General features: G+C 52.8%; 1 protein-coding gene across 1 annotated transcript in view; it reads left to right on the forward strand.

Annotated features, from left to right (window-relative positions):
- The first annotated feature begins 461 nt into the window (after positions 1-461).
- LOC114857291 (PDZ domain-containing RING finger protein 4-like) overlaps positions 462-18697 on the forward strand; it is a 32979-nt gene continuing 14743 nt past the window's right edge. The window contains exon 1 of the mRNA XM_029153646.3: positions 462-840. Within this exon, the coding sequence (XP_029009479.1) occupies positions 772-840 (69 nt within the window). The 5' untranslated portion in view covers positions 462-771. The remainder of the gene's footprint in view (positions 841-18697) is intronic.

The raw sequence follows: 18697 nt of genomic DNA on the forward strand, positions 1-18697 counted from the left end.
TTTTCTAAAACAAAACAGTGTGCTTCTCCTAATGCTGATCAAATAGAATCGACCGACAAATCGTTTCAGCTCTAACTGTGTTAATATCACAACAACTTCATTCTACTTTTCAGCCTCAGACTGTTTCCTTACATTTTCAGGGACCAATAACTGATACTTATCAGCCCTGCATTGTTCAGCAGCTAATGCCTTCAGCTGCTCCTCCTGTTCCAGCCAACGTGAGGAAGGTAAAAGGATGCAGGCGGCCGCCGGCCTCTCGCTGGTGTCAGTGCTGCCCACGCTGCTCACACAAAGGAGCTCATTGTGGCTGTAATGAAGCGCTGCTCCTGCTCCACGCTCCGCCCTCCTCCCCCGTCTCCTCCTCCGCTCCCGCCTCCCTCATGAATATCGCCGCGCTGCCCCTCATTATTAATGAGCCGCCGTCAGCGGAGTCATGTGCGCCGGGGAGGAGGGGGGAAAAAATAAAAAGAGGGGGGAGTGTCTCGGCGAGCGAGAGTCGCAAGCGCGGCGTGCGAGTGTGTGCATGTGCAGTGTGTGAAATAGAGGGAGAGGAGAGAGGAGGCGCACTGGTGGATGCTCGTACGACCGCTCGCGCCCCGACCGCCGCCTGGAGCGCCGCCGCTGAGCCCAACGCGTGGACGGGATGCTCGCTGAGGAGTGACTGATGAGAAGCGGCGCTCCGGTGTGGAGCGTGACCCCCCTGTGTCCATACCAGCATCAGCACCGCTGCTCGGGGACCCTCGGACGCCTGGCGCCTCCCCGACGACTATAATGGGCTGCAATCTGTGCACTCTACAGAAGCGAGAGGAACACTACAAGCTGCTGTACGAGATCGCACAGGTGAGCGCGGCTCTGGAAGATCCAAACAGGAACCTGTGAGTGTGACAGAATAATATAGATGAAATGAAGCTGAGGCGGCATAATGGAGAGAGAGAGAGAGAGAGAGAGAGAGAGAGAGAGAGAGAGAGAGAGAGAGAGGATTCTTACTTTCCAGCAGATGTGTTTTTGAGTAATGAGCAGTTGCTTAGAGAGCAGCCTGTGCGCAGCCCATTCATCCTGCTGAAGGGCTGTGCTGAGGGAGCAAGTTTTTTTATTGGGTATTAGCACCCAAGTGTATGAAGGAGCGGTGCACGTGCGGTTTGTGACGCGTTGGTTGATGTTCAGCGCGTGGACGAGCTCCTTCATGAAAAGTTTTCTGCAGCGTGGTGGCGCTGGGATCTCAGCACCAGACTCTATGTAGTGGCCCGCCGGCCCAGTGGAAGTGTTGGACTGGGAAGCGGAAGGTCCGACCCAGTTCATCCCACCAGGTGCGTCCTTGAGCAAGACTCTAAAATGTGACGTATCTCACGTTGATGCAGTTCAACATAATTTAGCTTTGTTTTGATGAATTCAGTTTGAATAATTCTGAGCATTTAGAGGTTTAGTGGCCACATAACCAATGTGTCAGTGGTGTGTGTGGAGGCAGAAGGGGACCCTCCCCACCTCAGCCCCCCCGAGCAGTACCCGCCTTCACGCCGCTGTGATCACAGCCTCATTAGCCGTTTTATACAACCGTCCCGTGCATTAATTAGACGTGAAATGCCTCTCTTTACCCTTTGAGGCGGCGGCTGAAGACAAGTGTGGGAGTTAAATGCGCCCGGGTCAAGCGCCGCCAGTAGCTTTGCGACCCCGGACCCCGACAGAGCCCGCTGATGGACGTCAGGTGGGCTCTGGGAGGGCGCGGGTCTGCAGGACGAGGCCGCCGTCACTGTCGGCGCTCGGGGAGCTGTCAGGGAGCTGGAGGATGAGCAGGCAGCACCGCAGCGGCCGCCTCTCCTCAGAAGCACCATAAACATACTTCTGTCTTAGCGCTCACCTCGGTCGTCCAGCGTCTCCCTGCCACAACGGCAAAGCTACGGCCTGGAGTCTCTTCTGGCGCTTTAGTGGAGGATCAGGATCCGCCAAGTGGGCCTGTCTCCAGGGCGCACTCACCGTCGACAGGGGCTCTCTGCGCGTCTGTCCACCCACTGATGCACTGAGCTGGTTGAGGCTGCAGCATCAGCACCGACTCTCTGATCACCGCCGTGGGAGACGAGGCGGGAGGCGTGGAGACGGCGAGGGGAGCGGGAGCGGGCTGATGAGCAAAGGTGCCGGAACGCAGGGACGGACGGTGGGAAAACCCACGAGCCCTCGTCTCAGACCAGATCCAATGTTAACACAGGAGAAGAGCGACACAGCAGGTACAGGGATGAGGAGGAGGAGGCGGGACAGCGTCTCCCAGCAGCACGACTGCCTGCAGCCGTCTGTGGTCAGGGTAGTGTTATGACAGCGTAAACCTGCTCTGCGCACTGGAACCTAATCCTCTTCCTTACACATCGCCTGTCTGCCTTTCTCAGCTCTCACCTGAGCGTCACAGGGTTTGTTCTCCTCCCCGTCATCCTCACTCCTGCTCCTATGTGTGTGTGGGTGTGTGTGTGTGTGTGTGTGTGTGTGTGTGTGTGTGTGTGTGTGTGTGTGTGTGTGTGTGCATGCGTTTGTGTGTGTGTGCGTGTGTGCGTGTATGTGTGTGTGGGTGTGTGTGTGTGTGTGCGTGTGCATGCATGTGTGCGCGTGCATGCATGCGTTTGTGTGTGTCTGTGTGTGTGTGTGTGTGTGTGTGTGTGTGTGTGTGTGTGTGTGTGTGTGTGTGTGCGTGCGTGTATGTGTGTGCGTGCATGCATGCGTTTGTGTGTGCGTGTGCATGCATGCATGTGTGCATGTAAATGGGCTTCTGTCACGCCGTGACTGAGCGGCCCCGTCTCGTAGGTTGAGTCTCGGAGCCGGTCACAGTGGTTGCGTACCCGCCTTCCTCCCCTTTCTCTTCACACCCAGAAGCAATTTTGACACCCTCCCCGTCTGCCTGACCCGCTGGCTGTGGGATATTTATGACTCGCTGGCTCCCTGTTCTGTTCTGAATGGAAATGTGCTGGCTTTCCTCCGCCGCCCTGTGAGCCCATCTCACACTGCTAACTTTTTTATTTATTGAATCAGTTTCTCTCCTGGACGAGGGGACGCAGGAATCCTGCTCTTTTACTCACTTGCTGTTAGTCTTTATGTGCCTGCCTTTGTCTTACGATTACATTTATTGCCTGCTGAGGCTGGTGAAGTTTGGCATTTGAGATGTTGGATGATTCAGTCTCTTTGCTGGATGTTGACTGTGAAGCAGCAGTGATGTTTAATTCTGTTTTTACGTTTGGCCAACAAACGAAGGCGCGTTGAGCCTCTTCTGACCTGAAGTTCATGAGTTGAAGCTGCTTCCTAGCGCTTCCGTCCTCTCCGTGCTGGTGATTAGGCCGTTCTTCCAGGCAGTAACGCTTCCTGGTTCTGAGCTTCTCATTGTGAGCTTCCCTCGTGATCGTCACGTGCTGCCTGAAACCCAGCGAGGTGTGGATTTTGGGCCTAATTAGCAGGATGGCAGATGTTGGTGAGAGGCGCGACACAGCGCAACTCAGATACAGAATGTGGCTGCGGTTTATGTGTGTCGATGCCTCCATGTTCTGCTCCGTCTCCTGTGGTCGAGGCCGAGGGATCCGAAGGGACCGTAACAACCATCACGTGGACGTGGAGGCGCCACCAGGCTACACCAGCAGCTGCTTCTAATGAATTTCATCCTTCATATCACGGAGTCCAGACCCGTCGTATTTCATTATCCTGTATTCTAATTTTCCAACAAGCCAGGCCTTTTTTTTGGTTGCTAGAAGTTTTTAAAGCAGCATAGTCACTTTTATAAGTAAGTCTTATTAGACAGGAGCAAAATCATTCTCTGCTGCATTTCAGGAATAAATGTAAAGCAGCTCCACAGCTCAATGAGGCACAACAGTTCCTGATAACCTGCTGATGCATATGAATGAGAGTGAGGCACTCACAGTGTATGCACACACACACACACACACACACACACACACACACACACACACACACACACACACACACACACACACACACACACACACACACTAAGGAAACAAAAACACAGTCACTGAATTTTCTCACTATAAATCCTGGAAGTCACGTTCATGAATTTCAGAATGTGACGACGCTCATCAGAAGAGCTGTAATGAAACGTCAGGCTTTAGTGTCGCTCTGAACGATGCCGCCCGGTTGACGGGAGCGGACGCGCAGACGTGAAATGAGGGAGAGCTGGGATTCAGACGCTCCCCACGGTTCCTGCAGGGATTCCCGGAGTTTGGCCCTGCGCTGAACTAAGTGGCCTTTCCCTGTGGACCTGGGCCGGAGGAGGTCGGGGTAGAACCGACTTATGCTGCTTGTGTGACAGAACCGGCTGTGCGTGTAATGAGTATGCGTTCAATAAGATGCAGAGCAGCCATCGCTGGAGACAAGGTCTGTCCGGGTTTGCTCTGGTGGGAGTGAAGGGGAAGCATGGAGGTTTGGGTCAGGATCGGGTTTAGGCCCGATTAGGACCTGTTAATCAGTCGGCAGTTCTGTGATGTCACTGCAGTCACTCGATGCTGCCAGACGGTAATATTTACTGTTCAGGACTGATTTTGTTGGTGTTACTACCTGTAAAGTTGGACAGTGTTGTTTTATACAGTACATTAGGGCTGTTTAACCTCAGCACCATCACATCCCATCACGCAGCGCCTCCAGAGGATCGGCTGCATCCATCTTCTCAGCAGTTATGTTTCTGAAGGATGTCTCTCAACTATTAAAATTGATAGGAGTGAACGAGGGGGGAGGAGAGGAGAAACTGTGCCGCTTGATTGATTTGGCTTCGCCCCGAAAAGATTGACCTGACAGGTACTCTGAGCTCTCGCACTTCTTCATTATTAGTCGAGGTTCAGACAGAATCAGACGAAACGCTCCGGCGTCGGCTCCGCGTCTCAAATGCGCCCGGTGCCGGTTCTGCCCCTCACCCTTCGAAGCGCAGGCAGATGAGGCGGCTCGGCGTTTACAGCACTAACACGGCGAAGCTGCGCCGTGGACCGTCTCCAGCACACGAAACTCCCGTCTCAGTGATGTTTTTCCCCACTTAGGGAGTTTACAGTGAAGCTGCATTCACCACCTGCTCCGCAGCTCTGGAGTCGGAAGCTATTTCCATACATATCAGGTCTGATGTGCTGCAGAGCGTTGCGTAACCACAGCCTCACACTGACTTACAGTAGAACCGAGAGATTTCATAGCGTAATTCAGCGTGAATCACACATCGACTCATGTCTGCTTCTGGAGCAGATGGCAATAAATAGTTTTTAAACGTGTTTCAAATGAAGAGAGAATAAAAACCTTGGCCCAGACATGTACTCTCATCTCCACGGATGGGGATGATGCCACATTTGCCACAGACGTGAAGGTCAGTGGATTTTATCAGTCGGCCACTAAATCTGACTGTGCTGGAGAGCTATTGAAGGGGAAATTGATAAATTGGCCTTTTCCTTTTCACCTTTTTCTTATCTCAATCTCGAGAACCCTGCTGGCCTTTCCAGCCACATATCAAGTCCCTGGACTGGAAGGAGAGGACGGGCCTCTCCTTCTGCCTCTGTCTTCAGTGTGTGTGTGTTTCTTTCATCTCACTAGTAGCTATCGCCGAGAAAGAGCTGCACAAACAAACCGTGACGGACCGTTTCCCTCAGGGACGCGAGCGTTGTTTATCAGAGGATGCTTTTCTGGATGCCGCAGCGGCAGCGCTAGAATCTACGAGGCAGGAACCATAGAAGCAAAGAAGTGGAGCGTCCTCATGCCCATTAATTGATTGGGATCGGCGTAATCTCCTTAATTCTCACTATGTGGATGACATCAGCGTGGCGTCATCTGAGTACGACCGCGCCTCGTCTCACTGTGGGCTTCACGCTCACGCGCTAAGATCAAAGGCTGTCGACCTCAATCCGAAAATGAACTGCAATTCCCACAATCCCCAGATGGTCTGTTTAATGAATTGAACACACTTTTCTATGAGTCGGCGTGTGGAGCTGGGAAGCAGCGCGTTTAGTGGAGGTAAAATAGCGTCCGTCTGCTTTGGTCTGCGTTTCTCTGCCTGTAAACAAATGAAGCGTGTTCTTACAGAAACAGAGTTATAGGTCGTGCAGATGTTTGCGTCTGCCTGTCTGTGTCTGCCTGTCTGTCTGTCTGTCTGTCTGTCTGTGTCTGCCTGTCTGTCTGTGTCTGTCTGTCAGTCTGTCTGTGTCTGTCTGTCTGTCTGTCTGCCTGCCTGCCTGTCTGTCTGTCTGTCTGTCTGTCTGTCTGTCTGTCTGTCTGTCTGTCTGTCTGTCTGTCTGTCTGTCTGTCTGTCTGTCTGTCTGTCTGTCTTCAGTTGGAGCAGACCTGACAGCTCGTGCTTTTCACGTAGAACCCTGATGAAAACCCAAAGCGCTGCGGGGGGCCGTGCATCTGCATGCAGGCCGCCTCTTAGCTGATTATCTGTGTTTAAGCCGACAGAAGGGCCCTCGTTAATTTATTGCCATTCACGAAAGCGCTTCTTCCCGTCTCCTCCCAATTAGTGGGGATTGTGTTCCGAGAAGGCAGATCTGTGGTAGGAACTTGTTCTGGGAGACACTTTTTCTCAGTCGGCCCTTGTTTACAAGCAGCGTGGTTCTAAACACGGCTCCTCACTAGGTTTAAAGTGCTGTGGTTGAGTCAAACAGAATATTTCTGCTCCTCTGGGAGAAGCCAAGTAGGACAAACCGCGATAAATTAATGCAACTTTCTGACAGTTGTAGAGTTGATCTTTGTTTTTCAAGACTTTTTTTAATGTGAGGATTAAAGTTTTCCATTCGTGATGAACTTGAAGTCTAACTTTCCTGTTTGTGAGCTACAACTGGCTTAAAGCTCAACATACAGTATGACTGACAGCACGGCCCTAATATCTTGTAGGATAAATAGTTTGAACAGTTTTCTTGCTTCAAACGGTTTCTGTACATAATGTTTTTCATCAGACAAGACAACGATAACTGTGTAAAACACTCACACTTTCTGTTAGTTTTTAATCTGCTTTATTTATTTACAACAGCGCTGTGCAAAATGAAAACATATCCTCACACCAGACAATATGCTATCGCTGAAAGTCAAATATTGAACCACTGTATTGTACGAAAATCCCACTCGGCTTCATCAAACAAACTTGAGAGACGTTGTAAAATGTCACCTTTCCCTCTTTGTCGTCATGTGCAGCAGGAGCCGTGTTATTGTGGCTATTTGCTGTGCTGCAGCGGCAGATAGTGACTCAAACAAGATCCCATTGTCGCTGGCGGTGGAATGAGAGCGAGGCTGACAGAATACACAGGCTGACTCTTATCTGCACCGTGCAATGTGTTCAGCGTCCGCCACACCGCGACCCCCCCCCCCCCCCCTCGCCCCCCTCGGGCCGCGAGCTATCGGCTCCGGCATCGCCACTGACATTTGGAGAAATGGGATGATGTCGGGTCGGAGGCTGCCTCCGTGATCCGCGCTTGATAAAAACCAGGAGACAAAGCCTGGAGTTCTCGCAACAGATGCTTTCAGCGATGACCCCTCCCCGCGCCGCCTTCCCCTCCCGCTCCCGCTCTCCTTCCGTCGCTCTGACTCACCCGTCTGTGGGCGCCGTATGTAAATGGAGGACGGGGAAGGCTGACGGCGCTGCGGGTCGGGGCATCGGCGGGCGAGGCCCCCGCCGGGTCGGCGGGCGCCTCCTGCAGCCCCCGCGATAAGCCCTGAGCCTGTCAGACGCGTGGCAGGGAGCACCCCCCCCCCCGCCGCACGGCGCCGTGAGGCTCCGGGGAAAAGGAGAACAGTCGCCATGAACGCAAGGAGCCGGACGTGGAAGACAATGAGCCTTTTAGCTAGCTCTTAAAACAAAAGGGCGCTGACACGGCTTTATTGATGCCGCCTCTGTCACGCTGACACACTGACACACTTCCAGAGGCCTCGCTCCTAATGAGCTGCATTTGCAATGGCTTCTCACAGGCTGCAGCCTTTCCTGAATGAAACCAAAGTTTGAGCCGGTGCCAAAGTGTAAATACAATTAAAGCGCCTGCAAAATGCATTGAAGCTCCAGCTGGAGTCCGGCTTGAGGTGAGGCGTGCGTGGAAGCGTTGGCCCATATGGTGAATCGTGAAGAGTCCCTTTCTAAAACTGAGGCGCGCATAATGCTTTGCGTGTCAATATGAGCGCGCCATGAGAAGCGGAGCTATTTTTACGGCGCAGCGCATTGTTGTGAAACAGCAGAAGTTCACAGTGGGAGTGTGGATCTTGGCGACCGCGCTCTCTCCCCCGCAGCTCCGCAGTCAACCCAGCACCTCCCACACAGCACAGATCCTCTCCGCCGGGCCTCCTTCCTCGCAGCCTCGCGCTAGCACGCAGGCTAACGCGCCGGAGAGGCAGCCACCTGCCGCATTCACAGATTCAGCTCTAAAGACCTCTTTAAACGGCACTTTGGTCACATTTTATCAGCGCTTCGGGTGAATTTGCAGTCCGGTCCCTCCACACCTGCAGCAGCATCGACTCGGCTCTGCGGACGCTGCAGGACCGGAGCAGAGGTGGTGAGATGACCCAGATCCCGTGCAGCGCGTCATATCTCACCTTCTTCCCCGGGTGGAGGAGTCTGGCTGTTGCCGGGTCTTTTCTCAAGCGCACGTGGGCCGAGACTGACAGGCAATTTGGTGTAACAGCTGTCACGCATGGGATTTTTGAGGCGAAGCGTAAGCTGGGCCTGCAGGCGAAGCTCTGAATTTATCAGTGAGTTTTCGTTCAGATCCGCAGCTACAGTTCGGCTCTAAGCTCTGCATTAGTGGCTGAAGGGTTTTAAACAACATAGAATGAGATTCCGCTGCGTGCGTTGGTCTGGACCTGTGGGACCAGGATCTTTGATTTCTAAAACGGGATTTGAGGAGTTTCACGCGTCTGATCGGGCCGCAGCTCTGCTGGTTGTATGCCCACGTCCATGTCTCCACATCTGGATGGAGCATCAGCGGAGAACATGGAGGCATTACTGTCCACTGTCATGATGCCCTGAGGACCCCCCACAGAGAGCTTCCTGCATGCATGGGTCCAAGGAAAGGCTCAGTGGCAGGCAGTCGGGTTGGATGTGCTGCCTGAGAGGGCGAGAGACAGAGGAGGAGAGAGAGAGAGCGGTGCCTGTCCATTAGTGTCACTGCTGCGTCACCAACTCGCTCACTCTTCGCTCCACGTCAGTCTCTTCCCAGCACTTGTCAAACGTGAAGCTGGAGTGGCTGCTGCCTTCACAGACCTGGTAAAAATAGCAGACAGTGACTGATCAGACCCTCGGCTGTCGCTCAGCAGCCGACGACGCTGCGGGAAAACCTCCGCCGCGTCCTCTCAGGTGTGTGAGACCGGCACCATTAAGTGATGGCAAATGAATTCCACAGCAAAGCAGCGTTTTCCCCCGTGGCCCGAGCGCCGAGGCCATCGATAACGGAACGTCTGCTTTTAGACACTAAGTTCATTTTAAGCTGGTTGTGAATGAATCAATAGGGGGGCGCATCCTGCACCGCAGGGGCCGCCATCCATCAGGAAGCTGACGCAACGTAAAAACAAAGCAGAGCTGAGGAGCGAGCGCCGCGTTCCCGCATGACTCCGTTCGTGTGTCTGGGGGTTTGCGCCGCCGCTAAACCCACCGTCATCATATCCAGGCATCTCTCAGGAGGCAGAGCTGTTTTTCAGGAGACTGTCTGGAAGTGTCCTGGTTGCTCGGGGAAAAATCAGACTCGCGGGTTGTTTATGCCGGAATGACTGGATGACGGCAGATGCGGCGGAGACGTGCGTTTTCCCCGGTCTTTGTCTGACTGTCGTGACTGCAGCCCACAGCTCCATCACGGCCCCGGGTGAATGTAGGACTGTAGCTGTAGGTTTCCCGTCGCAGACAACAGCCACTTAGAGCTCAAACCTGCGACGATGGAGACGTCCGTCCTTCCGTCCTGAACACAAAACACCTTTAAATGACTCCAAAACCACAAACACGTGTTTGTAGCATGAGTGGGCCGTGTAAAGGTTTAATATTACAGCACGGGGGGGGGGGGCTGCATGTACGGAGGCCCCCTGGCTTTGAACCAAAGGCAGGAGAGGAGAAGTTGAACTGATCTGATTCTTAACCCATGAACTGTTGATGGGAGAGAAGACAGTGCATGTGCTGCGTCGTGAACACGTGGGTCCGTCTCATTTTTGACATTGGATCTATGCAGAACCGCATGTTATCACACGCAGCTTTTGGAGAATTGACCCTTAGTTCTCGCTGACTTGAAACTGATCTCACACCGTGACGCTGATTGGTGTTCCCAACCGCTATTTACGATTAATGTTGTCACCTGAAGCTTCGTGCGACAATGCGCCGGTCCTGAACCCGAGGCGGGTTCTGCTCCAGCGACCCGCTGGCTTCAGCGCTTCAGAGCTGCTGCTCCTCCGGCGCTAAACGCTGCAGCCTGAGCCCGAAGTGCCAGATGTGAGCGGGCCTTAACAAGTCGCTCCACTGCTGTTAGAGGCCAATTAGCGTTCGTTATGACCCACTCCCGCCCGGCGCCAGCTCCTATGCATTTCACACAGACTTCGCCTCACATGCAATATGGTTCATGTTTTGATAGCTCGCTAACTGTCTCCGTCTCGCGTGCTCCTCTGCTGCGTCCAAGTCTGCGATTGTCATCGGAAAGTCGCCGACGAGCAGCCGCCTTTGCTCCCGAGTAGTGGCGCTGGTCTAATTATAAAACACTAGGTAAACGTTGAGCAGATGCCCTCCACCAGCACCCCTCCTCCCGCTTTTCCAACTCTCAGAGCCATTTGGTCCCGTTCTAGTGTTACATTGGCTCCGCATGGAGCGGCGCTCGCTGCCAAGCGGCTGCTGGGGTATAAATGAACCTAATTGCCTGCCAACTCGGCACCCGTCCGGCCGAGCAAGAACAAAAGAACTTCCACTCGTGTGGAAGTGGACCCTGTCGGTGGTTCCTCCGATGGAGGCCTGTGTGAAAGGACGCGGTCCTGCCGCTGCAGCGTCCGCGGGGCCGGTCGGGTCCGGCCGCGCCACAGCCTGCGTCTGTTGGTGGAACGGAGAGGGGCCGGGTCCGGACGGGCCGGGACTGGGTCGACCCGCCGCTAAGAGAGGACGCGGGGGAAACGGCAGCACTTCCAGAACATCTGATAACCCAGTTTGTTCTGCCGCACAGGCTGCGAATTCAATAAGCTTGAATTAAATGTTATCAATCTATTTGACGCGCGGCTTCAAACACTAAAATAAACACCCAGGAAATTTTCATATCTGATTCCAGCTTTTTCCCAAATGCTTATCATGGCACCGCGCTAATGAACCTGCGACTTGGACCCGGTGTGAAGTATCGGAGCCAGAATCGACTTCCAGGAACATTGTTGCCAAAGTGAACAACAGAGTAATAAGAAAAGGCAGAACGCGCAAAGACGCGTTATGTGGAAAAAAGCCTTGTGCGTTTCTTCTTCTCCTCCTCCACTGTTTACGTCCTCCGGACTTCATCCTCGCTCTCCCGTCTGTAGGGACGAAGCCCTCAGACCACAAGGCTGTGACGTCGGTGGAGGCGTGTGTGAGCGCGTGTGCATGCGTGTGCGGCTGATTGTAACGGTCCCTCACACTCCCAGGAATGAGAACAAATGAGCGGACGCCGGTGTGAACAGAACTTTATTACCTCCATCAGCCACAGGAGCCGGAGTCTCATGAAACCGGGGACAGTGAACGCAGCGCCTGAAGGCGTCGCATGCGAGGCCTTTTACGGCTCCCGGGACCCTGTGAGGCCCCGCCCCCACATGTCACTGCTCCGCCCCCACACGTCACGGCTCCGCCCCCACACGTCACGGCTCCGCCCCCACATTTCACGGCTCCGCCCCCACGGCGCTCATGCTTCTAGCACACGAACGGCTGCAGCAACGTCCTCACGAGCCTCGACTGTCCCTTTTCCTCTTCTGGAGAGACGTCCAGCGGCAGCGGGGGCATCGATCGTACGCATTGACGTGTGAACGTCCCCGTTCGGCGCCGCCAGCTGTTCCCAATCAAGACGCACATATTAAACGTCCAGGTGGACTCTTCCTCCCTCCATTAACGCGTCCTCCGTCAGCGACGTCACGGCTCATTTCCCGCGCGGCGCTTCGGGTCACGCAAACATGCTTTGACAGGTGTTTGATTGCGTTCACAACAGATCCGCTGACGTTGTTGGTGTCGGTTAATACCTGTTGACGTCGCAGGACGTGTTTTACTGAACTCCTCCATATTCATGAGAGGAATATGAGCGACTCAAGGCCCCATCCATCTTCATTGCTTTATTGATGAAATAAATGCCGTGCTTTGGGTGAAGCAGACAGCGCCGCCGCTCTTTTGTCCTCCGACTCCACTGATTGCAGCCGTGCAGTCAGGACACAGTGGGAAGCAGCAGATTGCATCCACTTCACGCTCCCTTCGCGTGTTTATTGACTCAGGCCGGACAATAAGCGGGACCCGAGTGGGACAAGAGGAAACCGCCGACGTCATCCTCCCGAACCCGCGCTGAAGTAGATTGATTACACGTGTGATCACTCTTGTGCGATAATGTCCTGCCTTTTAATCACGCGTTGTGCCGCTGCTCTTTACAAGGAAAAGATTATCATCCGCAACTTCATCACTGTCTCATTGTGAATTCCGTCCTAATTGGACAGCTCTGCTTTTGGTTTCGACTTTTGATGGTATTTACTGCTGCGTCCTTCAGCCGGGACCGAGTCTGGATGGATGGTGATTTGTCTCTCATCGTGTTCTCCTCTGGCCACAGACACACACACACACACACACACACACACACACACACACACACACACACACACACACGCTCAGATGTTGTCTTTCATTCTCAAGTGCTTAATTTTACAGGTTCCTGCTTCTGGCGTGTTGATTGTTCATTACCAGGTGAATGTAATTACTCTGCAAAAACTTCCTGGGACTTTTGCTCTGGGCTCTTTGTAAAATCGATGCGCTGGCAGCAGGCTAGCAGTATCCCTGCAGTGTGAAGTCAATAACCTTGTATTTACTCGCTGGTCGACACTCCAGCAGCTCTGTAAAACGGACATCGAGTCATTACCAACACATCCCCTCAGCTTTGCATTCTTTAAAAACCCCAGCGCCGGAATGGAGGTATGAAGAAAGAACGCTCGTGACCTCATTCCTTCTCCTTCGTGGGGTGTGAGGGAGCAAACCTGCTGCTGGGGCCGCTTTGACTTCACCTCACGGGGGCCTTTCTGGTGGTTGTCATCTGTGACGAGTCACCAATTACTGCGACCTTCTAAGCAAAGTGTTGAAAATAGCTTTGTCAAATACAAAATGCCTGCGTGGTATCACATACGTTGTATTCGGAAGTAATGGGACCAGTTCTCTCTTCTCGCCCCTCCCTCTGAACGGGCTAACAGGCAGATCAGTGTCTCGCCGGGGGGGTCTTGATTGACCTTTTAAACCCCCGGTTTAGTATTCTCTCTGCCAGAGCTCCTGGAGTCCAGTCTCTGAGCCGCAGACAAAGAGCCAGTTGGAGGAAGTCTGACAAGACGCCTTTGTTGTGATCACGAGTGTGTCTGTCTTTGTGTAAATAGTGCTTATCCAGTGTTAATTGCCCTGCTGCCAGGAGGAGCGACTGTAGTAACACAGACCACCATGGACGACGGGATCCGGCGGGCCATTTGTTTAGGTGTGCGGCCGTGATCACATTTGAATAATTAATCATTTACAGTGATGTGAATCTAGAACACAGACTAAGTGTTTTCTGGTCATCTTCTGCGAGGGGAAGCGTTTGCGCATAAGAAGACGACGCACGGGCGCGTTTGTCGTGTGCCGGTGGTTTTAGCGCCGTTTGTCCCCTCTCAGCACACGGAGCTGTTCCATGACAGCACTCGATTCTCTGCAGTCAGCATATGGACGGCACCATTACTCCTTTACGTCCTGCAGCCGAGCCGTTTTGCTGATCCCCACAGCACATAGCATCATTTAGCTGCACCCCCCCCCAAAACCAATTACGAGTTATCACCAATGAGGAGGCTGCTCATCCATTAGTTATTCACTCACCCAAGTGCTGCTTTTACTCTAATTTGATTTCTCCCTCCATTTTATATTAAAACTCTCTCCAAGATGGCAAGATCTTAAAAGTTAAGCACAGGCATTAACTGTAGATCTCTAAATCTCTTTAACAAATATAGCCTGCATGTACCATTAACCTTGGACAAGCTGATTACCTTAACACTCTGTTTCCCTCGCCAGCTCTAAACCTCATTTAAAATTCATTCAAAACAGGACAGTAAAATCAGCCCGCATCCCGCCGTAATCTGCTGGTGCTAAAGATGGAGCCATATTGATCTAATTTCATGGAAAAGTGATCATAAGCAGAACAAGTGGATGTCATGGATGTTATTACCCAGCGCATCTGACAAATACATAGCGTAGGAAATTAGGTGATATATTTACTCAACAGTCTCTCGTCTGCCGCATCGCGAGCTCGGCTTTGTGTTTGTGACTCTCTTTCTCTTTGTCTGTGTGACGAGTGTCCATGCGCGTCTTCACTCTGTTTTTCCATCGTTGAACCTAAAAAGCTGTGGCAGATTTCAGGAGGAGCATTTGTTTTATGACTTTTACGCACGTTTAGTGACTCGTAACATTCCGATATGATTACAGTACATATGATGTAATTACGCTGGCTACTTGACTTGTACTGAGCATGAACGGTGCAAAGGTGCCAGTATTAGTGGGATGACGCAGAACCGGATACGAAGCACGCGCACGCATAAGGTGGTGCTGATGGGCTTTGAATGACTTGTGCATTAAATGGAGGACTTCTCTCCAGACTGGAGTCCGGGGAGGAAAATTGGCAGAATTCATCAAAGGTGCTACAGGCACAAGCTCTCAGCAGCAGTGTATGGGCCTTTTATTGTGAAAAATAGCCGCAGGGTCTTGCTCAGGGTGTTTTATGTGGTTGCAGGGGTTAAAGTAGCCTGTCCACTGGTTCATGTAAGGGTGTAGAGGGGATTGTCAGATTTCCCCTGTGGCGTCGGCGGCCTCGCTCTCTCCCGCTCGCTCGCTCTCTCAGCTTCATGTCACTGAAGCGCCACATGTCTGCCAGTGATTTATGCAGTCATAAGAGCAGCGCTGTGGCGGACCTTGGCCCTTATTTTATCCTGACACTTATTATTGAAATGAGACATTTGGGCGTGAAAAGAGGAGCCGCGGTCTTTTCTCGCACCAGGGGGACGTGGGGCTGTGCTGCAGCCGCCGTGCCCACGTCCAATCCCATCCCCGTACGTGTAGCATTTGGCCTCCGGGCTTTGTTTCATTCATCAGCAAACCTTTAGTCAGGTGCCGTTTTAGAGCCAAAGTGTTCCTGTTGCCGCCGCTTTAAACGTCCCAACCGCAGCACATGAGAAGGCTTCACCGTGGGTTGACCCACTCCCATGAGTGCTCGGAAGCTGGCTTGTAGTTCATTAGCGCTAATGCGGTGCAGCGCTGCCTCTCTCCAGCTCTAGTGGCCACGCTCCTCATCTCTCTTCACTGAGTCTTCATCCGAGGGCTCCCGGCGCCGAGGGGGGGGTCGCGCTGTCCCCTCCCCAAAGATGAGGAGATGGAGCGGGCGTGCACTCGACGGCGGGGAGCGCTCCACTCCAGAGGCTGCGTGACCCACATGTTACATCCACTCCATTTGCCCGCATACACTCAACGCGCGGCAGGCTGCCACTCAAAGCGGCGGGCGGCGGCGCACGGGAGGACGTGAAACACAGCGGCCGAGTCCCTGCTCATGTCCAGATGTTGAGCACAGCAGCCGAGGCGGTTAAATGCGGCCGAGGCTCCTTCCTCGGAGCACGAAACGACGGCCTGACGGAGCGTTTCCTCCTCAGATGCAGCGCGTAAACCCGATAAAACGGAAAACAACAACATTTCATTAAGATTCAAAGTGCTACGTGCAGGACATAAAGCGATGTATGCAGTTAATTTGAAAGCATAAAACGCTAATGGACTATTAGAGCGCGCAGCCCGAGGCCCTTTCTCCTTGTAGAAGGAGCGCATCAATCAGTTGCATCAGTAAACTCCCTGCAAGCTGCAGCAGCGTCTGCACAAAGAAATGGCCTTTTGGCAGCTGCGTCTGCGCAGAGAAACGGCCTTTTGGCAGCTGCGTCTGCGCAGAGAAACGGCCTTTTGGCAGCTGCGTCTGCGCAGAGAAACGGCCTTTTGGCAGCTGCGTCTGCGCAGAGAAACGGCCTTTTGGCAGCTGCGTCTGCGCAGAGAAACGGCCTTTTGGCAGCTGCGTCTGCGCAGAGAAACGGCCTTTTGGCAGCTGCGTCTGCGCAGAGAAACGGCCTTTTAGCAGCTGCAGCGGCGGCCGACACCTCAGTGGATAAACTGGCCTCTCTTTACGGCCTCTGTCACTACATGCTGCCCTCAGTGTTGGGAGGTATTGATGGAGGCGGCGGTCGATGAGACGACAGCGCTGACAGAGGAGAAGCCCGAGGACCGAGCTCAGCGGCCGCGTGTTCGTGCTCTGGCCTTTCCTGGTCGCCGACGGATGAACGACAGCGCACGACGAATGAAAGCACCTTCAGCAGCTCAGAGTGACTTGTGCTGAAGTTTTTTTATTTAAAGCAGGCTGTTTGTTTGCTCGGCGGTGACGGGAGGTATTTACTGAAGCGGCTGCGTCACCGCTACACATTTTAGAATGTGTCTCTGTCAATGCAGGGTCTCAGCCACACAGAAAATGAAGGGGGGGGGGGGGGGGGTTCGTCCATTCGTTTTACTCCAGTAAGCCGCTTTGATGCATTTGTTGTGTGGGGGGGAACCGGTGGTCGTCTCAGCGGCTTTGAATGAAAACACATTTCTCCTCCGGCTACAGCTGCTGCACATCCGTGTGCAAACAGCCAGCAGACGTGTGTGGGTCCGGTTCCGTCCCAGCGCCAGCTCATCTACCTGATCGCCTCCTGTCTTATGGACGATCTGTGGTGAATAATCACCACTGCTTTGTTTCAGACTAATGGGATAACGCGTGTTGACTCCGTGCATATGGAGCCGTTTTGGCCATGAAGTGCGGCATCGGATATGATAAACAGTATAGCTGCTAAATAATTAGCTGCAAACAGATCTTGTTTACCAGCATGTGTTCGTGACCGAGTGCGTATTTGCATACTTTGCGTGCAAACTTGAGGAGGACGCCTTGTGCCAGTGTAACTACAGCGTATTCAGCGTGTGCGTGATGAAACATCTCGGCGGCTGCAGCTTGAACCCGAGGGCGGTCACTAAATGTGTGTCATTAAGGAGCAGTGTTTCATTATGAGGCGGAGGTCGGTGCTGAACGTGCAGGAGAAGCTGCAGCCAGGTCCATCTGTCAGACGGAGGAGAGGAGCCTCACACCTGCCAAGGAGAAACGGAGAAGCTCCCTCACGCAGGACTTAAGGCTGCTTAATATTCCTCTGTTGGTCGGGGATTGATTGTTCCATCTGGCTCTCATGGAAATCAATGAAGAGCATAGAAAAACAAGCCTCCGCTCGTCTCCCCTGACGTCTGCTCCTTCTGATTTGGTCCTACGTACGACTGGCGAGCGCGGCGTTGAGGAGGGGGAGGAGCCTGCAGCCGGCGGGCTGCACCGGAGGGGGAGCTGGGAAATGGGATCATTTTTCTCCTGGACTGTCACACGCCATCGGCCGCCTCATTTGTCTGCTCCAACTCTTTTGTTTCCAGCAGACTCCTCGTTGCAGGGTCAGGCTGCGGAGCCAGACACGAGCAGGAAGAGGAGACGGAAAGGGATGCACTCGGAGGAGCAGCGGTTTAAGCTAATTATTCTCGTGTGCCATGTTGCTTTAATGCACAACTAATGTATGGGCTGCAGTATATGATATCTGCTGAATGGACAGAAAATGAATTAGAGAAGGTCTGAAGTGTGAGGGGGGAGAGGGATGGGGAAGGCTGCACAGCCCACCCCTTTAAATTGCTCCACAGTTCCACAGGAGTGGTGTTGACCCAGTTTATCTCCCACTTAGGTGATTAATGCAACATCGCTACAAACAAAGGTCACATCAGGAGGCAGGGGAGCAGGTCGAAGCAAAACAGGAGCTCAGGGGGCTGGAAAATAAGCCGTTTGTACTTTTGTAGGGCATCACTGGTGGAAAAGGATGAGACGTGCACCAGGAATAATGTCCCCTCTTTATTCTAACCTTCTGATTTTTATCAGGTATTGCGTTTTGGCTGTTGCATTTGAACGCGTGGAGGGGATTTAACCTGGAGCCTTCGCTCAGATGCATTTCAAACAGGACGCAATTCCAACCCTGGAACGCTCCGTTTCCCTGACCTGTTGTGATTCTACGCAGCTGTGTTGTTTTGTTTTGCATTTTGCGACGTGAGAAAAATTCTCCACCGTGTGAACCAGTGTGAAATAACTGAGCGCACGCTTGTGCTGCGTCCGCAGTTTTTTTTTCTTACATGTTTGACTCCGAGATCTAAATTAGAATCTTCGGTTCCGGCGTTTACTCCAAAAAATAAATATATATTCTTGGAGGAATTCAGACGTCGTTTCTCCTCCAGAGAAATTACTGGTGCTAAATGAAGCAAAGGCTTTCTTTATATGTACCAGCTGTAGAGCAAATGGTTTTTAATGTGCCAGAACATCTAGTTCATTTTGTGAAGATGGACCATGTGAGGAAGGAGCATTTGCACTGAGGAAAAAGCTTCAATTCAAAGTCTTTATGCTTCCAGTCTGATCCCAGCTGCACAGCTGCAAATCTCCTCTTTATATTTGAT

The sequence above is a fragment of the Betta splendens genome, chromosome 6 (assembly GCF_900634795.4).
Source record: "Betta splendens chromosome 6, fBetSpl5.4, whole genome shotgun sequence".
NCBI lineage: Eukaryota > Metazoa > Chordata > Actinopteri > Anabantiformes > Osphronemidae > Betta > Betta splendens.